The sequence below is a fragment of the Arvicola amphibius genome, chromosome 9, assembly GCF_903992535.2.
Source record: "Arvicola amphibius chromosome 9, mArvAmp1.2, whole genome shotgun sequence".
Classification (NCBI taxonomy): Eukaryota; Metazoa; Chordata; class Mammalia; order Rodentia; family Cricetidae; genus Arvicola; species Arvicola amphibius.
The window spans coordinates 51,613,993-51,626,255 of NC_052055.2; the positions used below are offsets into that span (position 1 = coordinate 51,613,993).

The 12,263-nt window shown below is 39.1% G+C and overlaps 1 protein-coding gene across 9 annotated transcripts in view; it reads left to right on the forward strand.

The window, feature by feature from the left end:
- Pphln1 (periphilin 1) overlaps positions 1 to 12,263 on the forward strand; it is an 84,468-nt gene that overhangs the window by 22,222 nt on the left and 49,983 nt on the right. For 5 of the 9 annotated variants that reach the window (XM_038342387.1, XM_038342394.1, XM_038342388.1 and 2 more), the window contains 2 exons: positions 7,358 to 7,564; positions 10,168 to 10,229. In XM_038342387.1, the coding sequence (XP_038198315.1) occupies positions 7,358 to 7,564; positions 10,168 to 10,229 (269 nt within the window). The remainder of the gene's footprint in view (positions 1 to 7,357; positions 7,565 to 10,167; positions 10,230 to 12,263) is intronic. The other 4 variants (XM_038342392.1, XM_038342393.1, XM_038342391.2 and 1 more) reach the window with 1 other exon arrangement.

Sequence of the window (12,263 nt, forward strand, 5' to 3'; positions counted from 1 at the left end):
CTGTGTAGAGCTATTTGAAGATGTATTTTAACTTCTTTTTTTTGTTCATTTTTGAGATTTTAATTACAATACTTCTCTCTTCTTACCTCCAAACCTTCTCTTATACTCCTTCAAATTCATGGCCTCTTTCATCAGTGGTTATTGTATGGATATATGTATTTGTGTATGTATATATGTACATATACATATATATTCCCAAATATAACCTGCTGTGCCCATTTAAAGTTACTTCTCTGTGTGCTTTCAGGACTGACCATTTGACCCTGAACAACCTGTTGGTGTGCTCTTCCCCAGGGAGGGCCATCCCTCCCACTCCCAGCTTTACTCAGTTGCTGTAGTTCTTCATCCTGTGTGGCATGTCTCTTGGTGTCCTTTTTTGCTGTCCTTGTTCATTTCACATTTCGACAGTTGGTGAGACATTGCAAGTCGAGTGTCTGCTGTTGCTAGGAGACACAATCTCACAGCAAAGCCCCTGATCTCTGGCTCTTAAATCTTCTGTCCTGTCTGCTGTGATTTTCTGAGTGTGGGATGAGGGGTGTTTTATAGATGTATCCAGGGACTGGACCCCACCACTCTGCATATCAGTTGGTTGTGTATTTTCCATCTTTGTGCAGCTTTATTTTAACCTCTATTTTGTGTATTTTTACTTTTATGTTTTGAGACAGGTTCTCTGTATATCTTTGTCCTGGAATAACTATAGACCAGGCTGTCCTTGAACTCTCAGAGATCCGTCTGTCTGTGTCCCCAGTGCTGGGATTACAGGTGTGTGCTACAACACCTCTTTCCCTTCCTTGATTTTGTGTTTTGAGTTCTTTGTATACTCTGGACATTAATGTCTGTCAGATGTATAGAAGGCAAAAAAGAGTCTCCCCAATTCTGTGCACTTCCTCTTCATTGGTCGATTGTTTCTTTTGCTGTGCAGACGTTTTTAATTTAATGTTAAAGTCCCACTTTGTCAATTGTTGCCCTAATTTTTGGATGGAGTCTTATTCAAGAAGTCCTTTCCTATGGGGTGCTGCCTATGTCTTACAGCAGTTTCAGTGTCTTATATTTCAGGTTTAGGTCTTTGATCATTTACAGCAGTTTTTGTGCAAGACGATAGATACAAGTCTAATTTTATTCTTCTGCATGTGGGCATTCAGTGTTCCCAGCACCATTTGTTGACATGCCTTCTTTTTTCCAGTGTATGTTTTTGGCATCTTTGGGTGAAGTTATGTGTGCTTGCTTATGTTTGGGTCTTCAATTATAGTTCTGCTTGTTTACATGTCTGTTTTGTGCCAATTCCATTTTTTTTAAATTACTATAGCGAATATATCTTAAGATCAGGAATTGTATCCTGGTATTGCCCCCATCTCCACTCCCAGGATTGTTTTAGCTGTCCAAGGTCTTTTGTTGGACCTTATGAAATTTGAATAATTTTTTTCTGTTTCTGCAAAAAAATGAGATGGGAATTTTGATTGGAATTACCTTGAATCTGTAAAAGCTTTTGGTAGAGTGGTCATTCTATCAATGTTCTTACCAGTCAGTGAGCATGGGAGGTCCTTCCATTTTCTTCTGTCTTTATCTCTTCATTTTTTACTCGGTGTTATCTACCTTTAAAACTAAGTTTTTGTTTTTTTTTCTTGTAGTCAGCAGATTTCTTCCCCCTTTATTTATTCAGTTTGTATCTTTTGAATGGAGAATTGAGGCCATTGATATTTAAAGCTATTGAAATGTATGTGTTCATTGTGGACATCCTGCTGTTGGTTTTTGTTTGTGTTTTCAGTGGTATTTTGTGTTTTAATAATTAGGACTTTGTATTACTTTTCAGTCTCTGCTATGCTCATTTCTCTCTTCAGCTCAAAACAGTGCTTCCTTCCTATATTTTCTTTAGGTTCAGTTAATTGAATATAATTTTTTGAGACATTTTTTTTTTTTTGTTTTTTTGTTTTTGTTTTTCGAGACAGGGTTTCTCTGCAGCTTTTTTAGAGCCTGTCCTGGAACTAGCTCTTGTAGACCAGGCTGGCCTCGAACTCACAGAGATCCGCCTGCCTCTGCCTCCCAAGTGCTGGGATTAAAGGCGTGCGCCACCACCGCCCGGCTGACAATTTTTCTATGTAGTCCTGGAACTCACTTTGTAAACCAGGCCTCTGCCTTCCAAGTACTGTGATTAAAGGCTATGCACCACCACCTCCTGGCAGATAGAAAATTTTTAGGGCTGTTTATGTTATACAAAGCTGTCTTTTTTCCTTCAGTGATGTCTGATAGCTTTGCTAGATATTATTCCATTTGATGCTGGCTTTTATAGCTTTTTAGTTCTTGGACTCCAGGTTCTTCTGGCTTTCAAAGATTATATTGAGAAATCAGCTATTATTTTCATAGGTTTCCTTTTATATGTGACTTGTGTTTTTTCTCTTGCAGCTTTCAAAACACTTTCTTTGTTATAAATGTTAGTATTATAATATGAAATTCTGTGGGGATTTTATTTATTTATTTATTATGTATACAATATTCTGTGTGTATGCCTGCACGCCAGAAGAGGGCACTAGACCCCACTACAAATGGTTGTAAACCACTATGTGGTTGCTGGGAATTGAACTCAGGACCTTTGGAAGAACAGGCAATGCTCTTAACCTGAGCCATCTCTCCAGCCCCCAAAGGTTTTTGTTTGTTTGTTTGTTTGTTTGTTTGTTTTAAATGGTGTCCTGCATTTCTGTATGCTCCTTTCCTATGTTTTTTAATTTCTTTTTTTTTAATATAAATATGCACCAATAGGGAAGGACATTATCTTCTTCTTTCAAAATATTTATTTATTTTTTATCTATCTATCTATCTATCTATCTATCTATCTATCTATCTATCTATCTATCTATCTATCTATTATGTATACGATATTCTGCCTGTGTATATGCCTGCAGTCCAGAAGAGGGCACCAGACTCCATTACAGATGGTTGTGAGCCACCATGTGGTTGCTGGGAATTGAACTCAAGATCTTTGGAAGAGCAGGCAATGTTCTTAACCTCTGAGCCATCTCTCCAGTCCTATTTTTTAATTTCTTTTCATGCACCTTGCTTATTTGATCTGGTCACCTGATCTGTCTTCTACTTAATTCAGACTGTAGGCTTTTCTTTGAGTTTTCTAGTCGTGAAATGTTGTTTTCAGTCCCTTTTTTTCAGCTTGAGTCTTCTTCAGTATTTCTATTGCTTTATTAAGTTTCATTTTCTAGTCCTGAATTGTCATGTCTGTCAATCTGGTCCATCACTCAGGCATTTATGCTGCTTGAGCTCTTTCTTCTTGATCTCACTGAGCTGTTTGTGTGTTCTTTACATCCCTTGAATTCTTCTAACTTCAGTGTCCTGGCTCATCTAGGCAAGCATTTCTACAGGACCAGCAGGTTTCCGAGGGCAGACCTTGCCTTAATCTCTCATGTTGTTGGTATTACTCCAATGAAATCTGTGTGTTCTCTGTCTACATGCTATATGTACAGTTTATTTGTTACTGATGGAGCAGGGCTAGGGAGAAGAGGATGTTGTGGCAGAGGGGACTGGACTGGTATACAGGATATGTTTCCTGTTGCCAGGTGGGAGGATGGGGATTGATAAGTCTGAGTGGAAAGGTTGGATGTGGTGTGGGAGTATCCTGTGGTTTAGTGATAAGCAGGATACTGGCCCAAGCCTGGAGCTTCTCTGCAGTGAAGGCCAGTCTAGGTCACAGAAACCTAGCTAAACCTGGTAGAGAACACAGAAAGTGTGGATGAACAAGTCAGGGTACTCACCAGGCTAGACCCTGGAAGAAGACATGGGAGTCTGAAAATGGAGTGGGGTGGTGTGGTTGGCACAAAGGGTCCTATGGGTGGGTATGGGTAGCATGTTTTAATTTCTTGACTGACAGAATTTTGAGGTTTAACATCCTTTTTTCACTGTTGCCAGAAAAGATAATGTAAGTTTTTGGCCAAATTTTATAATGATATGTGTCTGGAGGGTTGGACCAATTTAGAGTATTTTAGCTTAATTTCTAATCCTCCCCCAAACCACTGTCTTGACCCCAAGACACTAGTATCTCACTGAGCAATCAATCAGTACGTGTAAAATACACAGCATAAATCAGTGGGTGGTAGAGTGAACTTGTCAAAACTCACCAAAGCAAATCTGCCAGTCTGTGTAATATCGTGCTGCTTAGTTATATATGATAGCTGGGGTGGTGGTGTGCATAGTTTAATCCCAGCACCCAGGAGGCAGAGGCAGAAGGATCTCTGAATTCAAGGCCAGCCTTGTCTGCACAGCTAGTGGTTTATAGTTTGTCACTTCCTAGGTGTAGTAATTCCTGTACTTATCAAAAAGTAAAGTAATTTGAGCTAGCAAACTAGAACACATACTATGTATGGGGTGTTTAATGTGTGCCACCTGCTTTTCCAGGGGCTTTGCCAACAGCATTTCTAGGTTACATTCAGATCATAAGTTCACTGTGGTAGGAAATACTGCTGCTGTTTCTGTACCATGGTACTTTGCCTGCAGTTAGTGTTGATTGTTCGTTTCTTTTTTATTTATTTTTGAGACAAGGGCTTTGCTGGGACTCAGGCTGCACTTGAAAGTGCAGTGTGCTCTTGTGCTGTAATGCTTGACCCTTGTTGAGCTTTATTTATGAATCTGTTTATTTTCAAGACAGGATCTTATGTAGTCCAAATCTGCTTGAACTTTTTTCTCTCTCAGCCTCTTTAGTGCTGTGATTACAGTCGTGTATAACCAGGCTTGGCTTTTGTTTGATTCTTTATAAAAAAAAAATAAGTATTTAAATGTAAGCAAGATAAGCAAAGTAATTGTAATGAAAGCAGCAATTATCTACTTTTGGTTTCTTGTGTTTTATTCTTGTCTCTGTTTTCCTCTCTTCTAGGTTATTTTATCTCATTTTAAAATATTTATCTTACGTGTATTAGTGTTCTGTCTTCATGTATTTCTGTGACCACATGTGTGCATGCCTTGTGCTTAAGGAGGTCGGGAGAGGGCGCTGGAGCCCCTGGAGCGGTAGTCACTGACTTCTGTGAACTATTATGTAGGTGCTAGGAATTGAACACAAGATTTCTAGAATAGCAGCCAGAATTCTTGATCACTCCACTCCCTTCCTGAAGGCATTTTGAAGTAAATCACTATTCATGTTTCAAATATAAACATTCCCATATGTCTCTAAAGTATAAAGGTGTTTAAGGAAGGACCTTATAATATTTTAATTTTAAACAAAATGTTTAACCTTTTTAACAAAATTTAAATAAAATTAAGAATGGCAAGATGGCTCAGTGGGTATAAGTACTTGTTACCAATGCTGTTCAACTGAGATCCATCTCCAGAAACCTCATGGTGGAAGTCGAGTGCTGGCTCTGACCTCTCCATACAAACTATGGCAAGCATGTGGACTTCTTCCACCATACATAAGATAAATAAAATAACAAATACATGAAAGCAACAGTGTTTTTGTGCTAAAATGAGTTCACATATATTTAATGATACATTAGAAAATTGGTGGGTTTTGTTTTGTTACAGGGGATTAACCCACGTTTTACGAATGCTAATCCCTGCTCTCAACTGAATGCCATGCTAGTCTCAAGAAATGCTTTCAAATAAATGTCCCAATCCAATTTAATTTATGTCCAGTTAACTATAATACTTATAGTGTGGGAAAAGGATAATATAGTTATATTAAATTATTCAGCCATCTAGTTGTTTTCTTTCTGGAATGAAAGCATCTTTCATAGGGTTTTTAAAAATTAAGATTTTTAAAAAATAATCGATTTCTTTGTGTGTGTGTTAAGTCACCTGTAATTTGATCACTCAGGAGGATTGCTGTTCCAGGCCACTCTTGGCTCTAGCAGAAGCCCTGCCTCAAACAACAAAACAATGAGAAATAGCGTGAGGTGAAGGCCATCTTGGACTACACAGGGAGATCATGTCTCAGAAAACCAGAAATCTGTAGGGGCTGTTTTTGGATAACTTAGATCCGATTCTGGCATGTGTACTGTAGTTCTTCTTACCCTAATGATTTTATTTCATATTACCACATTAGCTATTAACATATTTCATATTAATGATATTAACATAAGATAGACTTTGTTTTCTAATTACTCAAATCCCACAATACTCCTCAGTGACTTTTTTTTTTTTTATTTTATTATGTAAACAATATTCTGTCTGTATGTATGCCTGCAGGCCAGAAGAGGGCAGCAGACCCCTTTACAGATGGTTGTGAGCCACCATGTGGTTGCTGGGAATTGAACTCAGGACCTTTGGAAGAGCAGGCAATGCTCTTAACCTCTGAGCCATCTCTCCAGCCCCCTCAGTGACTTTTTAAAGTTATTATTATTTTTTTTTTTTTTTTATATGTATGGGTATTTTGCCTGCATGTATAAGTCTGGGCAGCATTTGCATGCAGTACCTAAGGAGGCCAGAAGAGGGCTTCAACCTCCTGGAACTAGAGTTTTAGATTACTGTGAACTACCTTGTGATATACCCAAACCAGGTCCTTTGAAAAGAGTAGTCATTGCCCTTCGCCAATGGGCTGTCTTTCTCTCCAACCCCACCAAGTTACTAAAGATTTCAAGGGTGTATTATATTGGAAGCTAGTTCTAATTTTAGATCATCTTTGTGTCCAAACTTAAAAAGCTAAAAGCTCTCTCCCCTGAGCTTCTGGAAACATAGCAGAATGCTTCCTTTTGATCTTTCTGATTCAGTGCTTGCTGGTTTACAGGTGCAGGCCCTGCCCTGTTTAAATAGTTAAATAGAATAGTTTAAACCCAGTAGGCCAAACAATGTGCTGTCTTCATTGTCATTAGGAACAACACTGCTTTAACACTGGTAGTGTGCTGTCTTCATTGACATTAGGAGCAACACTGCAGTAACCTGCGTACTGTGCATAGTTTGTTGTTAAAAGTTCTTTTACTTACACTATTTAGATTGATTTTTATTTTAGGTGTACAAGTGTTTTGCTTGCATGTATGTATCTGCACTATGTGAGTGAAGTGCCCACGGGGGCCAGAAGAGGTTGTCATAGTCCCTGGACGGTAGGAACTGACCAATATTCTCTAGAAAAACAGCAAGTGCTCTTCATCCCTGAGCTTTCTCTCCAGCCCCCTTTTCTTAACCTGTAATTGTCATTTTGTATTGTTGTGTGTTATTTTGAATGAGTTTTTTCTTCATTAATTTTATTTCCCTTAATCTATATGAGGATGTTTTTGTTATTCGTACTTGCATTTTTCACTAGTGCATTTTTGTTCATTTATACACTTACTCTGTTGAATTATGGGTAAGAACACCTGTGCTTGTAAGAAACATTTCCAAATCCAAATAGAGAAATTAGTGATGTCTCTATATTTCTTTTTGTCTGTTTTAGGATGGCTACCATAGAGTAGTTAATGTTGTGCCAAAGAGACCACCTCTGCTAGACAAGAGACCGCCTCTGCTAGACAAGAGACCGCCTCTGCTAGCCAGACCCGATGAAGGAGGCTACAGTAGATATTACAGTCATGTTGATTACCGAGAATATGACGAGGGCCGCAGTTTTTCCCATGATCGAAGAAGTGGCCCACCTCACAGAGGAGTATGTAAATTTCCCCCGTGTCCTAATTGTTCTTTCTTTCAAGTTTACAATTCATGTAACCAAAGTTTGTGTGCAGGCCTTGGAAGTAGAATGGACACCTGCTACTTGTGCTATTTTGTTGCTTGGCTTGGTTTTATTTGCAGCCTCCCCCTACTCCCCTTTGTAATAGGGTCATACTATACAGATCAGACTTGCCTGGAACTTGCTTGCCTCCTGCCGCAGCCTCCTGGGTGCTGCAGTGCTAGGTTTTCAGGGTTTGACTCCCATTCCAACTAGCTGCTGTTGACTGTCAAAAATCTTGTGATGCTGGATAGTAAATAGACACTGATTTTTGTGGTGCTGGACAGTTAGGCCATGGCCTCGCTCCTGCTAGGTAATTCAGCTCTTACTGAGCTGTGTGCCTACCTGGCCTACGCCTCATTTGTCTTTCACCTTAAACTTGCAGGGATTTACTGATACTCGGTGTTGAGCAGGTGGTCAACACTTGTCACTTCATGTCCCTGTTTATAATTGCTTTATTTTTAGTATGAGAAGTGCTGTGAGTGAGGTGGATATAAGTTGATTATCCCATTTTTGTTAGAATTTTCAAAGCCTGTTTTTAACATCTTTACTATTTGAGATTAGAATGCAGTCAAGTCATTGTTTCAGATAATAAATGCTTAAAATGTTAACCTCTAAGATTAGCAATGTGTTCTTGATAACCTAGAGGTAGGTATTTATGGTTTTGATAATTACTTTCACAGAAAGTGTTGGAAGCAATTGCTATGTCTTAAAGCGTACAGATTTACAAGAGTTCTCTTCTAGACTATTCGTCTTCCCTGTAATAAATAACATGGTAACCAATATAATATGTGTAAATATACTGACTGACCTCGTGTTGGCAATTGAAGAAATGGAGGTAAGTGATTTCCTGAGGGTCAGTCCTTCATAGTGTGAACCCTAGTAGTTCTAAAGTGGCAGTGGGACTTTAGCATTGCTTGAATCTGCAGTGCTACAGCCACACCTTTCTTACTGGCATTGTTGGCTTTCCTATGCGCATCTACACTGCCATGCTATTCCTTTAGGAGGATCTCGTATTGGGAAGTAAGCATCATTTCTGTACTAGAGATACTGGGTTTTACTGTCAGACCCATTCTTCGGGTAGTCTCGGGGAGAAAGGATTTGGTCATAGCAAAAGCATCTTGTACCCTTTCATGAAAACTCTTGTTTTTATCTTGTACCATCCTGTGAGTTTTGTGTTCACTAGGCTTGTATTTGATACCTCATAACCATGAATGTTTTTCTAAAAGCTTGTAGTGTTTCAGCAACAGCATGGTTACTTTCTTTCTTTCTTCTAGATTGTCTATGCTGAGTCAGTTTAGGAGTGAGAGTTTCTGTTTTGCATGCTGAGAAGTCTTCTGTTCAGTCCTCAACTCCACAAAACAAAACTGTATTAGTGCAAAACTCATTTGTCCTTAGACTTACCCTTTTTTTCCTTTTTAAATAAATAAATAGCACACCTGTGGTCCTTAAAACTTTTATAGCACTGATTTTTATCTAGAGTTTACTTAAAGAAACTACTTACTGGGTCCAGTATTTTATTATATAGCTATGGAGTTTTTATTTATTTCTCTTTTTTTATTTAACATTGAGAAGGAAAATAAAGTTGGGTTTGTGATGTTAATGAGGAAGATGAAAATAATATTTTAGCTAAATCAGTTTCTTACTGTAGCTAATTTGCATGTTGTATTGTTTACTTTTTTATTTATTTTGGTTTTTTGAGGCAGTCTCTTTCTATAGCCCTGCCTGTCCTGCAGCTTGTTATGTAGATCAGGATGGTCTTGAACGTAGAGATCTGAGATCTACCTGCTTTTGCCTCTGCAGTGCTGATATTAAAAGCATGTATCACTATGCCAAGCCTAAATTTTATTTTTATTTTTTTTATGGGTGTGTTGCCTGCATGCATATCTGTACTAGTTCCCATAGAAGCTAGAAGAAAGCATTGGGTCTCCTGGAACTAGAGTTAACAGATGGTTGTGAGCCATCTTTCCAGCCCCATTTGGGTTGGTTTATGTCTCTTTGCACATGTGTTTTAGAAGACCAAATGTGCTTGCTTCATTTGATTAATTTTAAATTTTTATGAGATATTATAGTATTGCTTATTAGTAATAATTCCTATTAGAGTGCTTTTAATTATGCATTATCCAGTGATAAATGAGGAAAGAAAATGAGCAAAATGGAAAGAATGTCAAGTTCTTCACTGAGCTTGAACCTGAACATTGGTGAGAAGGTTGAACAGTGTACGCTTGGCTCTTTAGGCCCTTGTCTTCAGATAACAAATGATCTGTTGTCGTGTTGACACGTGTGTGTGGCACTGAGTCTGTATGTGTCTACCAAGGGAATAAATAGTGCATTTTTAAAAATACAGGTAAGAGTAGCCACAGGTTCATAGTTGTCTTTAGCTGCTGAAATGGGTGACTTGTATCTTTTATTTACTTTATTTTGTTTTATGTTTTGGAAGCTGAGGAGTACCTAGAGAAGTGTTTTTACCCACATTGTGATTTTATCTTAGAGGCAGGTCAAAATGGGTAACAAAAGCCCAAATTAAATTTTTTATTTTACAGGATGATTCTAGCTACAGATGGACAAGAGATGATTATTCCACAAGCCGACAGCCTGAACACAGGTAAAAAGATAAAAATAAGTACTTTGATATTTATTATTTCTTCTTTTTTTTCTTCTTCCTTTCTTCCCTTTTCCTTACTTTCCTTTCCCCTCCCTTCCTCTCTTCCTTTCTCTCTTCCCTATTCTTTTATTCTTCTCTAAGATTTGTTTTTATTTTATGTGTATGTATGGTTGGCCTATGTTTATATGCACCACATATATTCCTGATACCAAAGGAGGCTAGAAGAAGCCAGATTCCCTGGAACTGCAGTTAGATGGTCGTAAGCTGTGAATTGAACCCAGAACCTCTGCAAGAATAGCAGGTGCTGTTAAAACAATGAACTGGCTGTAGGGTCAAGCAGAACACTTTCTTAGTATGCCATGGCCTTGGGTCCCATTTTTAGAGCTCACGTGCGTGCAAACACACACACACACACACACACACACACACACACAAGCCAAGTACTATCCCAAACTTTGAATTTCCCTGTGTTTAACTGTTGAGGCACTTAGGCTGCTGTGAGGGTCAAAGGCCCAGCTACTGGTTAAGGTGGTTGCTGATCTTGGTGTTATCCACATGACTGATTTTTCAGACAGGCAAAATGGAAGTGCCATAGAGACTTCCAAAATTTCAGAGGAAACTGTAGGAGGCCAGGCAGTGTATGGCAACGTCAGAGTTGCTGGTACCTGCCCCCAAAGGGTGGTATGTGAAGCCCAAGCTGCAGTTGATATCTAAGGACTTTGGAGATGTGGAACCTTTATCCAGGAAAGCTGCAGGCAGCCTCTAGATAGGGCTGCAGTGGGAAAGGCTGTAGGGGCAGGGCTGCTTATGCTTTTTGGAGTCCATAAGTATGATACTTGATATTGCAGGATGCAGTCCATGGAGCTATAGGATTTAATGTTTTGGGATTACATTGGTTTGGTACTTTGCTATTCTTTCTTTCTTTTGGAATTGGTATTTTACTATTTACAGTTGTATTGAGTAGCTATTTCCTCAGAATTGAAATATTCTTTCTAGGGGGAGGGTGGGGGGCTCAGGAAACTAGTGACACAAAGCCCGAGAAACTCAGATAGTGACAAGATTCACAAAGCTCCTTGTAGGGAGCAGGCCTTTTTTCCCTGCCGCCCGACTAGCTTACACCCGAAATAATCACACAGAAACTGTATTCATTTAAACACTGCCTGGTGTGTTAACTCTAACTTCTTATTGGCTAACTTTTACATATTAGTTTAACCCATCTGTCTTCTCCGCCTACCTAAGTTCTGCCCTATCAAAAGGCCAAGGCAGTTTCTTTATTCAACCAATGAAAGCAACACATAGATAGAAGGACCTCCTGCACTAGCTCCTCCCCTTATTATAAACACAGTGAACAACATCAAGGCTGAGGCCAAAAGAGCCCAGCAGAACTAACCGTAAGTCCTGCATTTGTCACCCTGTTAAAGTGAGATTTGAGGCACTCATACGCTTTTAAGTAAGTAACCTGAGTCCTCAATAAATGCTTGGTTTGGTTTGGTCTGGTCATCTCTGCCTTTTTTGGGGGGTGGGGTAAGGGAAGGAAGGAAAAAAATCACACAACACATTGCATATTGGAAGTATGTCTTAGTTTTGGAATTTTACAATATGAATTGTATGCACTTTACATCTGGGGTGGCTGTGAGCCCATTTGGGGTTAGGGCAGTGCTGTGGTTTGAATATGAAGTGCCCCTCACAGGCTTCATACATTGAACACATGGTTCCTAGTTGCTGGTGCTATTTAGAGAAATGCTAGAAACTAAGAAATGGGGTTTTGCTGGGTGAAGTGGGTCACTAGTGTATGTCCCCAACTTAACATCTGAATTGTGAGCCAGAATAGATGTCTCTTTCCTTAAGTTACTTTCTCTTATGTGTTTGTCAAAGTAAGACAAGCCGACTAACACATAGTCCCTTAAAGATGTCATGAACTGTGATGGAAAAGAACCCCAGTCTCATAGAGAATTGTTTCTGAGGTCATAGTTGAGGGCTGGTCATTCCATGGGCTGGATTGTTTGTTTTGGGAAGAAGACCAGGAAACTGCAG